At 34.5% G+C, this 17981-nt stretch overlaps 1 protein-coding gene across 5 annotated transcripts in view; it reads right to left on the bottom strand.

Moving 5' to 3' along the window:
• EPC2 (enhancer of polycomb homolog 2) overlaps positions 1-17981 on the bottom strand; it is a 192453-nt gene that overhangs the window by 73869 nt on the left and 100603 nt on the right. For all 5 annotated transcript variants that reach the window (XM_001364961.5, XM_007494139.3, XM_056793822.1 and 2 more), the window contains one exon: positions 5568-5713. In XM_001364961.5, the coding sequence (XP_001364998.1) occupies positions 5568-5713 (146 nt within the window). The remainder of the gene's footprint in view (positions 1-5567; positions 5714-17981) is intronic.

Genomic DNA, 17981 nt, shown 5'->3' with positions numbered 1-17981 from the left:
GTCTGTACCCCAAAGAGATAATGGACAAAAAGACTTGTACAAAAATATTCATAGCTGCGCTCTTTGTGGTGGCCAAAAACTGGAAAACGAGGGGATGCCCATCAATTGGGGAATGGCTGAGCAAATTGTGGTATATGTTGGTGATGGAATACTATTGTGCTAAAAGGAATAATAAAGTGGAGGAGTTCCATGGAGACTGGAACCTCCAGGAAGTGATGCAGAGCGAGAGGAGCAGAACCAAGAGAACATTGTACACAGAGACTAATACACTGTGGTATAATGGAACGTAATGGACTTCTCCATTTGTGGCGGTGTAATGTCCCTGAACAATTTGCAGGGATCTAGGAGAAAAAAAACACACCATTCATAAGCAGAGGATAAACTGTGGGAGTAGAAACACCGAGGAAAAGCAACTGCCTGAATACAGCGGTTGAGGGGACATGACAGGAGAGACTCTAAATGAACACTCTAATTCAAATATTATCCACATAGCAATGGGTTCAAATCAAGAAAACATGTAATGCCCAGTGGATTTACGCGTCGGCAATTGGGGGGGTGGGGGGGTGGGGTGGCGGAGGAAAAGAAAATGATCTATGTCTTTAATGAATAATGCTTGGAAATGATCAAATAAGATATTTAAAAAAAAATAATCACCAGCTTATTACTGGTGGATAGGGTAAGGTAGGAAGTGAAGAAAAGGCAATGGGAATGAAATCAGGAACTCTCATATGCAAAAAAATTTCATTCCATGGCTTAGCTGGCTATATAATCCAAGTCATCATGAAATCAGATAATGCTAAAAATACCATGTTTATAGAGACTTAAAAAAAAAAACAACTATGCACTAGGCTAATCACTCAGGGAGATGAAATCATTTGATAAAATGGATTTCAAAAAGACACAAATTCTTGTCCCTAACAGAAAATTACATTCCTTATACATTATGGATACATGAGCAAATTAAATTTGGAAATAATAGATATAAGAGAATAAAGTAATAAAAAGGCAAAGTATTTTAAAGCAAGAGGAAACCTGAGAAGCAATAGTACTTTTGCTGCAACTGACAATGTGTTCCTTTAATGTCTGCTATGGCGATTTACACATAGCAAATACTTTAATAGCTTTTCAACTGTTAAATACATTTTTAGGAAAAGCATGAGTACTAATTATAATTAATGCTAATTACATTTATTATGTATTTACTGAAATTCTGCTATATGCAAGCTACCATGAGAGGCTGGGAGGAATGCAGAGATTTAAAAAAGAGATACTCCATTTTCTAAGGAAGGTTAAAATGTACCAAAGAAGATAAGGCATGAACAAATAATATAAAACAACAATGAAAGAATTAAACTCAACCAGTCAACAAGCATTTAAGTGTTCACTATGTGCCAAGTATTAGGCTAAAAATTGGGGACATAACTAGAAGAAAAGAAAAAAAAAGAATCTCTGACCTCCAGGAGTTTACATCCAAATGGGGGAAGACAGCCCATAAAAAGAAGTTAAAAAGAAAGAATAAAATATAACACTAAGCAAGAAGTCCAAAAAGAATTTTCATGAGAGAAATACTTGTGTTGGATAATGAAGTCTACCAGGATCACAAATTTTCAACTACAAATGGAAATGAAAGATCAGCTAGCCTACTAAAGTTTATTAGATGGTATCTTAGCTCGAGTTGATGATGGGCAGAAGTCCATGGGAGGCGGGAGAGGAAAGGTAATTTATTGGAGAAGAACAAGTATTCCAGTTAGGTGAGTTATAGGAGACAAAATAGCTTTGTGAAGAGCTTTGAATATCAAAGGATAGCATTTGGGTTTAGTCAGCAAACAATGGAGATCAACTAAAAGTTTCTGAGAAAAGGAGTGACATTTGATCAGAGGCAAGTAATTTAACCTCTCTTCTTATAAAAAATGTGGAGCTTAAGCTAAAAAATCTCCAAAGAATTCTCCAGGCTGAGATCATAAAAATCCCAAAACAGAATGGCATAAAACTTCCTCAAAATAAAACTACATATCTAAAAAGACAAGGCAGTTCCTCCAAAAACAAAATATATTTTAAAGTTGGGGAATATTCATTCAGAAGGTTAGGACTTGACAAAAGTTGAGAAGATTTGACTAGAGTGAAAAGTGTGAGTTATCAAATTTATACTTAAGGGAAAATTCTTAAATAAGTAAGGAATTTTGGAAATCAATAGTGAATAAACAGATTTATAGTAATTAGAACTGTGTAAAAGTATTAATGAGTTAATAAAAATCTATTCATCTGATGAACTAAAATAACAGACTGATGGTAAAACATATAAGAGTGTCTGAAAGTATAATACAGAGACAAGAACACTAGATTTTGGCTCAGGAATTAATTATCTAATTTTGGAAAAGTGACTTAATCTTTCTAAATATATAAGTTAATATTTCACTACATATATTAGAAGGCTGTTGTAAAGAGAAAAAACCATAAACTATATTAATAATGAATTATTATTAGCTTTAGCAAAGTTAACATATGGACACATGATACAATACCCTACATTGATAATTCTTTAGTATCTATAGCCTATGTAGAAATGATCAGAACCCTACTTCTCTGCTAGTCTCTCATCTTCAACTGCCTATTACATAGACATTTCAAACTCAACATGTCCAAAAGTGAACTTATTACCCTCCCTCAAACCCATCTTTCTCTTTCCAAATTCCCAATTACTGATGAGGATACATTCATTCTTCTAGTCGACTAGGCATCATAATCTAGCTGTCAGTCTTGACTTCTCATTCTCATCACATTCATGCAGTCAGACCTTGGTCTGTCAATTTCACCTTCATAACATCATTCAAATATACCTTCCTTCTCTACTATGGCACTAGTGACACCATTACCTTGTTGTGGACCCTCATCATTTCACAACTAGATAACTCAAAGTATCCTGCTGGTTGATCTGCTGTTCTCATGTCTTTTTTCACTTCAGTCCACCTTCCAACTTAGCTGTCAAAGGGATTTTCCTAAAGCACAGGGATGACCAAATCATCTTCTATTTCAATAAAATTCCAATGGCTCCCTGCTACTACCTTCAGGATAAAATGAAAAACGCTCTGGCATTCAGAGTTCATGATTTCCAGCTACCACCTACTTTGTGATCCAGTGACACTGTCCTCCTTGCTGTTCCTTTCACAAGTCACTCTATCTTCCAACTCCAGGCATTTTCCAGATTGGCTGTCTCCCATAACAGGATGTCTAATCTCTGCCTTCTGGATTCCCTGAAGGCTGAGTTAAATTTTCTATTACAAGTAGCCTTTCCCAGTACCACTTAATTCCAATGCTTTCCCTCTATTGATTATATCCAATTTGTACTTTATTTGGCTTGTTTGTACAAAGGTATTTCTTCCATGTTGTCTCGCATATTAGATTGTAATTACCTTAGGAACAGTGATTGCCTGTTGATTTTTTTTTTAATTCTCAGTGCTTAGCACAGGTTCTGGTATATAGCAAGATATTTAATAAACGTTTATTGTCTCACTAAACTGATTAAAATACTTTTCTTTAACTAAAAACTTAATGATATATATTGTGGTTTCTTTCCAAATATGAAGACACTTAGAACTAAAATTATAATAAGAGCTCTAAGTAACAGATTCTTCAGCTTCAGGTCCATAGGGATCAAATAGGATAATATTTATAAAGTATTTTGAATAGTGCCTGGCACATAAGATTGCTTCTTTCCTCAACTGTTCCCTACAGAAATCAATTATGGCTCCTTTAAGAAAACGGGATGTGAAGAAGCTAGGTGGCTCAGTGGATAGAGAGTTACGCCTGGGTTCAAATCTGGCCTCAGATATTTCCTAGCTGTATAACCCTGAGTAAGTCACTTACTCCCAATTGTCTACCTCTTACCACTCTTCTGCCTTGGAACTGAGATTTAGTCTTGATTCTAAGACAGAAGGGTAAGGGTTTAAAAAAGAAAAAGAAAGAAAACAATTATGTTGGAGAAAAAAAATAAACGAGTCAGAACAAAACTATCTTGCCACTGGACAACTTTTCAGCAGTAACTGATCCTAACACCTCTCATTTAACATCTTCAATATTTTGACTAATCTGTTTTTATTCTGATTTTCTCTTTGATATCTCATTATACTTTTCAGGTTTCATGTTATGAGAAGGCAGTTCTCTTCAGATTCTAGTATTTGGCAAAATTTAGATCCTTCTAACCTGACACTCGGCTGCCAGACTTCCCAGGAGTGACAATCAATAAACCTAGTTCCTATGATATATTTTAAGAACAAATTTTAGCTAATTTACCTATAGTTAATCTGACTCAGACTGCCTACTTTCCTTTTAGCCCAAAGTTAGAGCTAATAAAAATGCATTGCTCTTTCTTTCTTTGCAGAGCAGATTGGAAGGGGAACTTGGGGGGTAGGGTTGAGGGTATGGAATATTACTGATACTGTCAGAAATGACTAATACACTGGCTGTTTTTGCTGAATTGCTTTTTTTTTTTTTTGCTATCTTTAAAAGATTTATTAAAAGAGAAAGCTCATCAGCAGAGATACATAAAAAATTAATGTGAAATAAAAATTAAAGGTATCAAGAAAATAAAATTACATTTAAAATAGTATAGAAGTTAGCCAAGTGGCATAGTGTATACTGTTGGACTTTGAGTTAGGAAGACTTGAACATCAATCCTCTCTCATACAATTAAAAACTATGATGCTAGCAAATAATCTAGACTATTCAAGCTAGGTTTTACCATGTATAAAATGGGGTCAATAATGGCATAACCTTTCTAGGTTGATGTGAGGGTTAAATGAGAGAGTATATTAAAAATATTTTACAAAATTTAAAGCATTATAAAAATTCTAGCTATTATTAGTATAAATGTCTAAAAAGAAAGGACATAGTGGAATTTCTCTGCAAAGTTAAGAATAAAGGGAATAACTTTTTTCATTGATTTAAAAAATATATTTCTAGATGGACAAATACAAAGTTTTCTTGAAAAGTAAGGTAAATGTGTCCAGCAATATTAGAAAGAAGAACTATCTTTCAAATATTCCAAAGATACCAATATGGGGGCTTGAAAAGAATCATTTGTATTGAGCAATCAATAATTCTGAAAGCTTTCTTCCCCACCATCAATTCATCACTGAGAAGCCAATAACTCAAAAGGAGTATTTCTTGTTCCAGTGGTTCATCTAGTATTATTCAAGAGGCGAACAATGGAAATTCTGGTTGGAGAGATGGGGGGTTGGGCCGAGTATGGCAGAAATTATTAGCTTCTATTAAGACTGTGTAGATTAATTGTGGTGACAATGTCTCTTACCTTCTGATATACACCAACACTAACAGAGCATGTATCTACAAATATCTATCTCAAATACATTTAAAGGGTAGGATTGTTTCTGAATGAATAGCTGATGTTGAACTCAAAGTACATATAAATGGAAACTATAGACTCAAATAAAAGAAATTCAAGGAAAAGTATATGCATTTTTAAAATATCCAATGAAATGAAAACTACTAATTGTCCATTAGATTAACAATAAAACAAGATAAAATTGTATTTTTATGGAGTACTATACCTGATTAGAACTGGCTTTTTCAAGCCTGTCAATCATAATTTCAAACTGCAGAGGCTTAATTTCCATCTTCCTGTTGAGTCTATTTAATAATGTCTCATCTTCAGAATCCATATCATAATCTGGCTGTTCATTGTCCAGATTAAAGGCTAGAAGGATTAAAAAGAGAAAGAATCAATTGACATGCAAATTATAAAGCTACACAATGTGAAGCATTAAAAACTAAGAACAAACAATGGAAAATGCACAAACTATGTGAGCAATGTGTTTTGTTTAAATACACATTTCTATTCCACGGAAAGGTCTCATTGGTTGTCACTGGGAAGTAATACCAATGTTTCATTTCGAGTCACAAAGAACATGAAAGAAGATATAAATTCCTGTTATATAGAAATGAGGTAACATATGTAAACCACTATATATATGGCAGCTATTATTAATCACACCTACACAAAAAGTAATAGAAGGAGCCTACAAAATATTTATATAAAAAACTGGCCTTAGGGTAAAAAGATCTCCATTTAAGTCTGATATATACTGTCTATATAACCATGAGCAAATCACTTAAAACTCTTTCTACCACCAGGTTATTTTCTAAGACTACAAGTTATAGATAAGTTGTAAACCACAGAGTGGAGAGCATTTTCAGAAAGGGAGTTCCCCACAAAGAATTAGAAAAACAGAGTTGGAAAGGAGCTAAGATATCTTCTAAATCAACTCATAAACAAAATGTATCTCCAGTATAAAATGCCCAATCACATAATCACAGGTTCAGACATCCAGCATTATTAGTAGTGTTTCAAGGAATAGATCATTTATTTTTCCTACTTTAAGTTCAATTGTTTTTGGTTAAGCAGACTTAAGTTTGCTTCCAGCTTGCTTTCCTTTATTGTTAGTTACAAAAATCCCAGCTTGAGTATAGAAAAACTATCTCTGGTATAAATCATTTTAACAAGAAACAGAGAATGTGAATTTAAATGTTGGAGGTAAACAGTATTACCGGGGGAACAATGGTCTGGGGGAAGGAAAAACCAGATATAACTACTACTTTTATTTAAGTTGAAAAGAATTCATAAAAATTCATTTACAAGGCACTGCCCCCAATTACAGAACTTGAGTTCAGGAAGTATGTCTTCTATTACTTGAGCTTTTCAATGTGTGTTATTTACACTGATAGCATGCACTAGCATTTCCCAAACTGTGTTCCACAGAACCTGACAATTTGAAGTGAGGTTCTAAGAGAAAACTGTTATTCTAACAAAGATGGCCTGAAATTTTTGAAGTCCAGATGCTCTGAGTGAATTATAGCACTGACATTCCTCATCCTGTTATCCCATCCCAGATATGAGATAATTCTGTACACCACCTCCCCCTGACTTCATGTTATAAACTCAATCCCATCCACCTATCTCTTTCCTCAACCTGCAGAGACTTCTTTCATACCTATCTTGCAGTAATATCTCCTCATGTTTCTACCTCCTATAATTATCCCCAACTATCTTCTCTTCTATTTGTAACAGACCCATCACAAAGCCCTTCTTTATCCATCTCCCACACACCAACCAGGAAGGAGAAGGGAAATAAGCACTTACAATGCACCTACTCCATGCCAGGCACTATGCTAAATACTTTAGATTTAGAAATAGCTCATTTGGTCCTCACAACAACTCTGCAAGATGAGCACTGTTGTTATCCTCACTTTTCAGTTGAGAAAACTGAGATAAACCAGATGTTAAGTGATTTGCCTACTATCACACAGATAGCTGAGGTTGGACTTGAACTCGGGTCTTCCCGATTTCGGGCTCAACACTCATTCAACTATAGCACCATCCCTTTTTTGCAACTTAATGTCTAATTTACACATCTTCCACTATTTCAATTCAGAGAAGAAGCAAAATATGGGCAAAAGATTTGAAAACAAAAAGCAAAACAAAAAACGAACAAAAAAAACCACAACTGTTCTATTCTTTGACATTCATTATCAGTATGCGTATGGGGAAGTCACTTAAATCTTTTTATCATTAGATTCCTCATCTATAAAAACAGATTATCTATATAATGGAATTGTTATAAGGATTAAATGGCATAATGTATGTAAGGTACTTTGCAAAATATTAAAACCCCATAGAAATACTATTATTATCACAATTATTCATATACTATATCTACATAAAGTACTTGTTTGATATAAACTCCACTATATTATTCACACCTTACATCATCCATTTTCATGCCTTTGTTTGACTGTATCCAAACTACTACTCCCCTTTTGTTTTTATTTTGTTTTTTTAATTATTAATTAAATTATCTAGTATTTACTCTCCCATCTCCCTTTCTACTTTCTCTTCTCCACTGGAAAAATAAAAATAATAAAAGATAAAATAAAATCTAACAAATAAGCACAGTCAAGCAGGAAAAAAAATTACCATGTTAGTCATATCCACGTAGTGAGTCAATACACATTTATTAAACATCTACTATGATATCAGGTGTGCTAAAAGCACTGGAGCTACACCCCCCACCCAAAAAAAGGGCAAAAAACAGTCCTTGCTTTCAAGGTACTCACAGTAAGGAGTTGCATAACAGTGTCTTATGTTAGGAACAACAAGAGAGGGGAAGAGAGGAGAGAAAGAATGTAGAGGGGCCATTAAGAAGTAAGACTACTGAAAGGGAGGGGGTGGAGAAGAGATAGCAAATGACTTTCAACAATAGAGGTAGCAGGAAGTCACTGTGGTTTACTGAATAGAGAACCTATTCTTCAGGTCAGACTGGCACTTTAGGAAGATCACCACTTAGCTGAAGGGAAGATGGACTGAAGTGGAAGAGACATAGCAGAAAGATCAACTTAGGTTATTGCAATAAAATAGGTAGGAGAAGAAGAGGGCCTGCATCAGGATGGTAGCAGTTTCAGAGGAGAGAAGAGGAGAATATCTGAGGGATGCCAAATAGGTTGGACAGAACTTGGCAGAATACTGCATGTCTCATTCTGCAAATTAATATATATCACCTCTTTCTGAGGTGGGTAGCACTTCACCATTAGTATTCTGGAAACTTGGTTAAATCACCACAATGATAAGCATTCTTAAGTCTTTCAAGATAATTCATTTTTACAATGTTGATATACTATAAATTGTTCTGTTTGTAATCACATGACCCCAGGTTTCTATGAAATTATATCTTTTTCTTCATTTCTTACAACACAATAGTATTCCATTACATTTACAAGCCCTAAATTAAATCGTTAGACCATTTCCCAGCTAATAGGCACTCCCTTTGTTTCTAATTCTTTGCTACTTTAAAAGAAGAGATGCTGTAAATACTTTTCTACTTATGGGACTTTTTCCTTTTTCTTTGATCTCTTGGAGTAAAGGCCTACTACTACTAGTATTAAACCAATAGGCATAAATAGTTTAGTAATGTTTAGCTTTCCATTTCTTTTACTAGGTATAATAATTCCCTAATCTCCCTTAATTTTGAGAAAGGTCTAATGGTCAAATAAATGTGGGGAATTGAAATGAGTATATAAATATATTTTCACTTTATATAACAAAATTAGTCCTGAAAAAGATAAACAACTTTGTTGTTTTTTTTTAAAGAAGTCATTTCAAAAACCATTTAAAGAACCACATTCAATAACAAATCAACTACATCTTGCTACTTAAAAGAATCTTATAGTATACTTATATGAACTGATGAAGACTGAAGTAAGCAGACCCAAGAAAACTACACAATGACTATGGCAATGTAAACAACAACAACAACAACAAAGACTGTATAATTATAGTGTTGATCAAGTCATCTGACCCAAAGAAAAATGGGTAAAATGTTGTCTTCCTTTCTTTTATACAAAGGTAGGAGACAACAGATGTGAAATGTATATCATCAGACACGGAAAATGTACTTATTAGTTTTGCTCAGGTGCTTTTCCTTCTGTTTTTTTAAAGCTTTTTGCAAGGGATGACTCTTTTGAATGGAGATGATGATGATTCAGGCATGTAAATATTATCGAGAAAAGAATGTGATATAGAAACAAACAATATTAAGAGAAGCAAAATTTTCAACTTTAAATAGTTGAATGAACAAATAGATAAATAGGTAAGTAAAATCTTATAGTGCATTTCTTTATAGAGTGAAGAATCCTTTAAAAGGGAGTAATCTTATCTACTTATTTAAAAAAAAAATCAGTGAGTAAGATTTGTTAAGTGCTTACTATGTGCCAGGCACAGTATTAAAGTGCTAGGGATATAAATATTAGCAAAGAGAGAGTCCCTCCCCCAAAAGAGCTTACATTCTAATGGAAGGAAGACAATACATAATAGGAGAGCTGTAAAATTAAAGGTGAGAAAACAGCAGAAGAAGGATGAGGTAGGAGATGAGCCATAGCCATAGCAGATCTAGGCAACGGCTGATATTGCCAAAATACTACTAAAACAATCTCCTATTTTGTCATAATAGCTCATCTAGATACGTTCAAGAGGCAACAACTTGGGAGTGTGGCAGGCAGCAGGCAGAATTCATGGCAAAAATTTGCAGGGAACTAAAATCAAACTCATGGATCTGTATGTAAGTTGATAAGCTTTTATAAGCTCCTACTATGTGCCAGGCACTGTGGTAGGCCCTGGAGAAATAAAAGTAGTTAAAAGCCAATCCCTGTCCTCAAGGAGCTCATAGTCTTACAAGGAGAAAACAAGTAAATAAACATAAACAAGGTATACAACAGGATAAGCAGAAAATTAAAAGAGGGATGGCATTAGAATTAAGAGGGGTTTGGAAAGGCTCTTGATAGAAAATGAGACAGATTCTACTTTCTTCTCTTTTCTAATAGTCTCAATATTTGGTCATTAGTTCCGTGTACAACATGATTATGTTTACAGGTTGGTCCCTATGCAAGGAATTTCAGTGACTTCCAACTTTAGCTTCCAAAGTTCTGCACGAACTGGTCAAGGGTTATCTTTTTAAATATATATTTTTTTGTTTTCTTATAGACTGAACACTAGCAATTATAAGCATTTCCTTATACAAAGAAAAAGAGAAATGGTAGATTGTACATGAAACCATGCATCTCTATTAAATGGAGTTTTTAAAAGAATACAGTAGGGGGCAGCTATGTAGCATAATGGAAAAAGCATCAGGCCTGGAGTTGGGAGGACCTACATTCAAATCTGGCCTCAGATTCTCCCTAGATATGTGACCCTGGGCAAGCCACTTAACCCTAATGTCTAAGTCCTTATTGCTTTTCTATCTTAGAATTGATAAAATACTTTAGTATCAGCTCTAAGACAGAAGGTTTTAAAAAATAATAATAAAAGGGGCAGCTGGGTAGCTCAGAAGATTGAGAGCCAGGCCTAGAGACAGGAGGTCCTAGCTGTGTGACCCCGGGCAAGTCACTTGACCCCCACTGCCTAGCCCTTACCACTCTTCTGCCTTAGAATCAATATGCAGTATTGAGTCTAAAGTAGAAGGTAAGGGTAATAACAACAACAACAATAATAATAATGTATGTAACACATTCATCTTATTGATTCCAAAGTTGTCACTTTTATTTTTATTTTCTTCTGAACTCATGCTTGCATATTTTTAATGCTTCATTAATGCTCTATCATTATCATCATCTGCATTTGCCCAGTTGACTCTACCCCAAAAATGTTTAAACCTCTCTTGTAACTAATTGCATAGTCAAACATAACAAATATAGATATTGGCCATTTCCAAAGATATATGACTCATTCACTACGTCGAGTCCATAACATTTCTGTCAAGAGATGAGAAATATTTTATCATCAGGTTTTTCAAGTCATGGTTGTTCACTGCATTGGTCTGAGTTCTTAAGTCTCTGAAATATTTTTCTTCACAACATTGCAGTCATTGTAGAAATTGTTCTCCTAGTTTTGCTCACTTGACTGTATATCTCTCGGACTGTCTTTTCAAATTGATGATACATTACTTCCCCTCAAAAACACAATGATGCAGCAAGTGCTCTACTTGCTAATACTTATACCCTATATACTATTTCTCTTCTCTACGCCAAATTGGAGAAGCTATCTCCATACATCCTGAAATATCCAGCCCTACGTCTTCCACATGACAAGTGTTATTTGTTCAAGAATAGAAAAAAATTAATAGTAAAAAAAGGCACTATATTGGTAGGAGATGAGTCCACTAATAAAAATCTATTCATAGATGCCATCTTTATAGCAGAAGTATCATAGGCTATTGACCTGTGCTCCAAAATATACAGTATCTTAAAGAAGTCCAAAATATACAAGTTTGGTGACTAAATTTAAATTGTAAACATTTCTATTAACTCTTAAGTTATCATTAACTATATGCAAATTTGAACTGGCAACAGTAATAACTGACTCATGTTAACATATGTATTATGTAGAAAAAAATTTACAATATAAAATTTATTTATTAGGATTTGTCCTCTATAATAATGAATATGGGAGCAAGGTCTAATGTTCAAATTAATTCAATGTATGGTTTCTCTACCAACATTCACTTTAAAGAGTCCATACAACTGTCTTAGTTGGAATCTTTTCAAAAAGGACCATGAGAAACCAACATACTGTATCAAAATACTGAAGATCAATTTCAATTGATTTTGATAACTTATAATTTGTTTACCTGAACCTCAGAATACCAAATTCTATGAAATTCACTTCAAAATGTTAACTCACAAGATCTCAAAATTGGAAGAAATATAAAGCCATATTACCTAACTTTTAAATAAACACAAATCCCCTTAAAAAATGGTTTAATGTTTGCAAGAATATCACTAATGTGGGGAAATCTAATATATACCTCTTGAGGCAGCTTATTCTAGTTTTGGATGGTTCTAACTGGAAATAATAGGAAACTTCTTTACCACTGTTCCTAATTCTGTTCTCTAGGGACAAGCAGAATGAGTCTAGTCCCTCTTTCACATAACAGCCCTTCAAATACCTAAAAAGCAGTCATGTTTGTTTGAAAGCTCTTTTCCAAAATAAACATCTCCCAATTCCTTCAAGCTGCTCTTATATGAAATGAATTCAAAGCCCCTCACAATCCTTCTTGACCTCCCACTAGACACACCAATCAGTCATCAAGCATTTATAGAACAACTGCTACGTACAAGGTACTAGATCTGGTAAAAGAAAGGCAAAATAGACCATGCTTTCAAGAAACTTATATTCTCTAGCATTATCAATATCTTCATAAAATGTGGCACTTAAAGATGAACACACAATCCCAAGTGTGGTTTGACCAAGTCAGATAGAATACACTGAGGAGAGCAGAGGCCAGAATTGTAACTAATCCCATGTCATTTGACCACATGGGTATCCTTGGTGAAAGCCTTGAACTATGGAAATAGTGGGCTCTTAATATTTTCATTTCCTATTACAATATGCTTAGAAATTGGTTATACTTTCTTGACTATTATATCTCTCATTTGGCATCAACTATCTCCTTCCAATCACTTATCCACTTATTCCAAAAAAAATCTCAAAATCATTTGTCCCTTCTTTCTTTTTTCTAATTATTTATTATATGCGACAGTTGCAATGCAATTACACACACACACACACACACACACACACACACACGGTGCCACCATAAAACATGATATAGTTCAGATTTAAAACTCCTCAAGTGTAACTGAGAGAGTAGTAGTCTCTCAGTAACCGAGGATGACAATTGTCTTTGTGTGTTTTTGTGCACAAAGACACTTGTACATGAAGATTTAAGTGGAAAAGTCGATGCACAGAGACAGTCCCACTCTCTCAGCGTTGGAAGCCTGGGTCCAATGGCATGAAAAATCATTACACCTGGAGACTTCCTCAGCTGCATTGGATGGCTGTGTTGTCTTTTGTGCTCCAACACGCCCCGAGCACTCCAGTGTTTTGCTGCGTTGCCCTCTCAGCCGTTGAACCTTCTTGTTGGTTTCTTCTGCCTGTTCCGCCGAAGCAGTCTTCACATGCTGGGTGAGCAAAGCCCTAGTTCACCAGGGGTCGACGTCGACCCGATGGCTACCCTCACAAGGTTTAGCCAGCCTGTCGAAGCCGTTGCCCTCAAGTGTAAGGCTTTAATTAAATATCATGAATGAGTCCTTAATTAATCAAGTCTGTAGATTTTTAATCTATTTTGATGGGCTTTTTTCTGACCTTGATTCAGAACACCTAGGTTCAAGTCCTGAGTGACACACTGGCTATGTGATTAAGCAAATCATTTAACCACTCAGTGCTGTAGGAACTTTAAAAGATTTTACAATTCAAAGAGGAAGCCAACTTGCACTGGTAGAGATAGTTTCCTCACCTAGGAATTCCCTATATCAATGAAATCATAGGTCCAATTCTTTAATATAAAGTTATTGTTGTTGAGTTATTTCAGTCATGCCTCATGCTTTGAAACTTCATTTGGAGTCTTCTTATAAAGAAATGATTTACCATTTAATTTTACAGATAAAGAACTGAAGGAAACAAGTGACTTGCCCAAGGTCACAAAGTTAATAAATGTCAGGCTAAATCTGAATTTAGTGAGATGAGTCTTTCTGATTCTAAGCTCAGTGCTCTATCCACTGCTTCAACTAGCTGCCTACAATAAGATTACAATTCATTAAAAATAAAGTGACTAAAATTTCCATACATTTTGACCAAAAGGATTCTACTACTAGGTAAATCCACCTCCTAGAAGAATAAAATCTTCATTTCTATCAAAATATATATAATAGCATTTCTGGCGGGAGGAAATAACTGGAAACGAAGTAGATATCCATCAAATAGTGAATGAACTTACAAACTGTGGAACATAAGTGCAAAAGAATATTACTCTGCTATAAGAATCATGAATATGATGAATAAAGAAATAACATTTCTTGATCTAATGCAAAGTAGAAATAAGTAGAGTCAATAAAACAATATACACAATAACTATATAGTATGATTGGAAAGAAAAGCCAACACAAAATAATTAAAAGAGAATGCTGTCAATTTACAAAGAATAAATGTGGCCCAAAAGAAGGGAGATTAGAAGATTCTTCTGACTCCTTTGCATAAGTGAGAAGTCCACAGGTGCGAGTCATTATATATCTTTTCAGACTTTTAAAAAACAACAATAATTTATTATAGGTAGTAGAAAGTTAACTAAATCATATTTACTACATATGTTCTTATAAGATTTCAATGCAATCCAAAATATTATGAAAGTTATTAGATACAATTAAAGATTCCAGATGGTCAAATTTCTTCTCAAAGGTTGAGAATACATGAAAGATATGGAATTCAAAGGGAAACTTTAGCAATTATCTATTTTTGCCCTTTTCCCATCTTTAGGATCTTGTTTTGGTCGAGCAGATCAAGCAAACTGCACCACCATATGGGTTTCCAAAAATTATATATCCATTAGCTTCTTTTAAAGCTTTAGTTGCTGCTTTTTCATCTGGAAATTCAATAAAAGCTTGGCCTTTCGTGTGACCTTCTTTCATCAAACTTATGTCAAACATGATTCATTTTGTTTATAATGAAAAGTCAACATATTTTCCGAAAATAAACAACATCATTTTCTTCAACTTGCTTTGCTAAGTTGCTTACATAAATCCTACAGTTTGGATTCCTCTTAATTTTTGAAAATTGAAAGTGTTGCTATTTCTTCTTTAGCAATTTTGTTTGTTTTTTTCCCCCGAAAGACAAATTCTGCTGGTATCTCATCTGAGTCATTTTGAATCTCCTCTCTGTCATTAAAAATGGGAATTGGAAAGATCTTTCCAAATTCTTCATTTCTAGAAGCTGAGAAATCACTATTTTGTTTTTCTTTTACAAACATTTTTGGGTGTAAATTACTATGTGAAATAAATGCAGGTGTATTCAACATGTCCTTTATCTTTTGCCTTTTTCTTTACACAACGTTGCTTTGCAGTCTGGCTAATATAGGAAGTTTTGTCCTCCTCTTTCAGGCTTTATTGTTATCACTTTCATATTGTGATTATTCTCCACAAGAGCCTTCACATTCTACTGGCACAGGAGGCTCTTGAGGATCAAAAGAGGAAACAGACATACACTCTTGGGAGGTCGGGCAGTAACTGGTCCAAACAGTGTAGGTAAATTAACTTTATTCATAAGATGAAGCATGTGTACACATAGAACATAGACACACTTGCCAAGGCACTTGTTATGTTGGCTAGAATTCTGTTTGAGGCACAAATTTAAAAGAAACATTAGCCCATAATCTGGTGCAATCCATTTTCTATGGTTAAACAACTTGGCTCTTTTCTTTACCTTCTTCCACATTCTCATCAGACCTTTTCTTTTTCTCTGAATATGAAATCTGACAGAGGGGGGAAGCATAGTGTTGCTCTTTTGCAAATTCAACAACTAAAGTATGACCGAAAACTTTTAACTGATAAAGTCTTGATAATACCTTTATTACTACTTTTTCATTAGAGAAATAACAAAGAGTATGTTTCAATCAGCTCTAGTCAGACAGGACTCCCATAGTCTGGATATCAAAAAGCTTCAGGAGGTGCTCCACCACAAGGTAGACGAGTATGTGCTGACCCACAGCAGAGGCAGCATTGAAAAGCCCTAGCAACTCCAAGACAGTGGATCTGCTCTGGTGAGGCCATCTCCCTCCAGGATGCAGTGACCTTGGGTGAAGATGGCAATGACAGGAACCTGAGAGGATAGACTAATTTTTCAGTGTATAAACTGATTTTGTTAATTCTTTCCTCTTTGTCCTTTAAGAAAAAAATTACACTTTGTTATATGGCATGGCACTCTGGGAAGAAGAAATAATAAAGAGAAATTCTGGTGATATAAAAACAAAAGATATCAAAATAATGTTTTTAATTTAATTTTTTCCAATTATATTTAAAATGTTTCCTGTATTTTGAAAAGAATTTTGAATCTTGATTTCTCCCTCCCCCATGTGATAGAAAGCAATCTGATAATAGGTTTTACATGTATAATCACGTAAAACATTTTTTCAACATTAATCCTTTTGTGGAAGGTAACTTGAACAACAACAAAAAAATTAAGAGAGAAAAGTTTGTTTTTGTCTGAATTCAGACCAACAGTTTTTTTCTCTGGAAGCAAATGGCATTTTCTAATCATGAGTCCTTTGGAATTGCTTTGGATTACTACTGCTAGGAATAGCTAAGTTATTCACAGCTGCCCACTGTACAATATTCCTGTTACCATGTACAATCTTCTCCTGGTTCTATTTATTTCACTTTGCTTCAGTTCATGAAAGTCTTTCTAGGTTTTTATTTAGCTCCTCTTGCTCATCATTTCTTAAAGCACAATATAAACTTTTAAAAATTTATTTTATTATTTGTTTATTTACCCCGCCCCCATTCCCCAATTGATGGGTACCCCCGTCACTTTCCAATTCTTTGACTCTAGGAAAAGAGCTATATAGGTCCTTTCCATTTTTGGTTTTTTATCTCTTTGGGAAACAAATCTAGTAACGGTATTGCTGGGTCAAAGGTTTAAAATGTACTGTTTTAAAGCCCTTTGGGCCTAGGTCCAAATTGCTCTCCAGAATGGATAAATCATTTCACCACTCCCCCAACAGTGCAATAGTGTCCTAATTTCCCTACATTCCCTCAAAGTCCTATCTTCCTTTTCAGTCGTAACAGCCATTCTGATATCAGTTGTTTTAATTTGCATATCTCTCATTAATAGTGATTTAGAGCATTTTTTGCATTACTATAGAGACTTAGTTACTTCATCTGAAAACTGCCTGTTCATATCCTTTGACCATTTAGCAACTGAGAAATGACTTGTATTCTTATACATTCAACTCATTTCTCTGTTTTTAAGAAATGAGGCCTACTTTAAAAATGTTTTTAATTAATTAATTTAGAATATTTTCCCACAATTACATGATATATGTTCTTTCCCTCCCCTCTCCCAAAGCCAACAAGCAATTCCACTGGGTTGTATATGTATCGCTATTCAAAACCTATTTACATATTATTCATATTAGTAATAGGGTGATGATTTAAAGTCAACATCCTCAATCATATCCCCATCAAACCATGTGATCATTCATATCTTTTTCTTCTACATTTCTGATCCCACAGTACTTTCTCTGGATGTGGATACCATTCTTTCTCATAAGTCCTGGATCACTACATTGCTGCTAGTGTTACAGAAGTTCATTACATTTGACTGTACCACAATATATCAGTCTCTGTATACAAAATTCTCCTGGTTCTGTTGCTTTCACTCTGCATCAATTACTGGAGGTCTTTCCAGTTCACATGGAATTCCTCCAATTCATCTTTTAGCACAATAATATTCAATCACCATTAGATACCACAATTTGTTCGGTCATTCCCCAACTGACAGCCCCCCATTTTCCAATTTTTTGCCACTACAAAGAGCATGGTTATGAATATTTTTGTACCAGTATTTTTCCCTATTATCTCTTTGGGGC

The sequence above is a fragment of the Monodelphis domestica genome, chromosome 4, assembly GCF_027887165.1.
Source record: "Monodelphis domestica isolate mMonDom1 chromosome 4, mMonDom1.pri, whole genome shotgun sequence".
Lineage (NCBI taxonomy): Eukaryota > Metazoa > Chordata > Mammalia > Didelphimorphia > Didelphidae > Monodelphis > Monodelphis domestica.
Note: the sequence above shows the minus strand (reverse complement) of the source record. Positions and strands in the feature narration are given on the sequence as shown.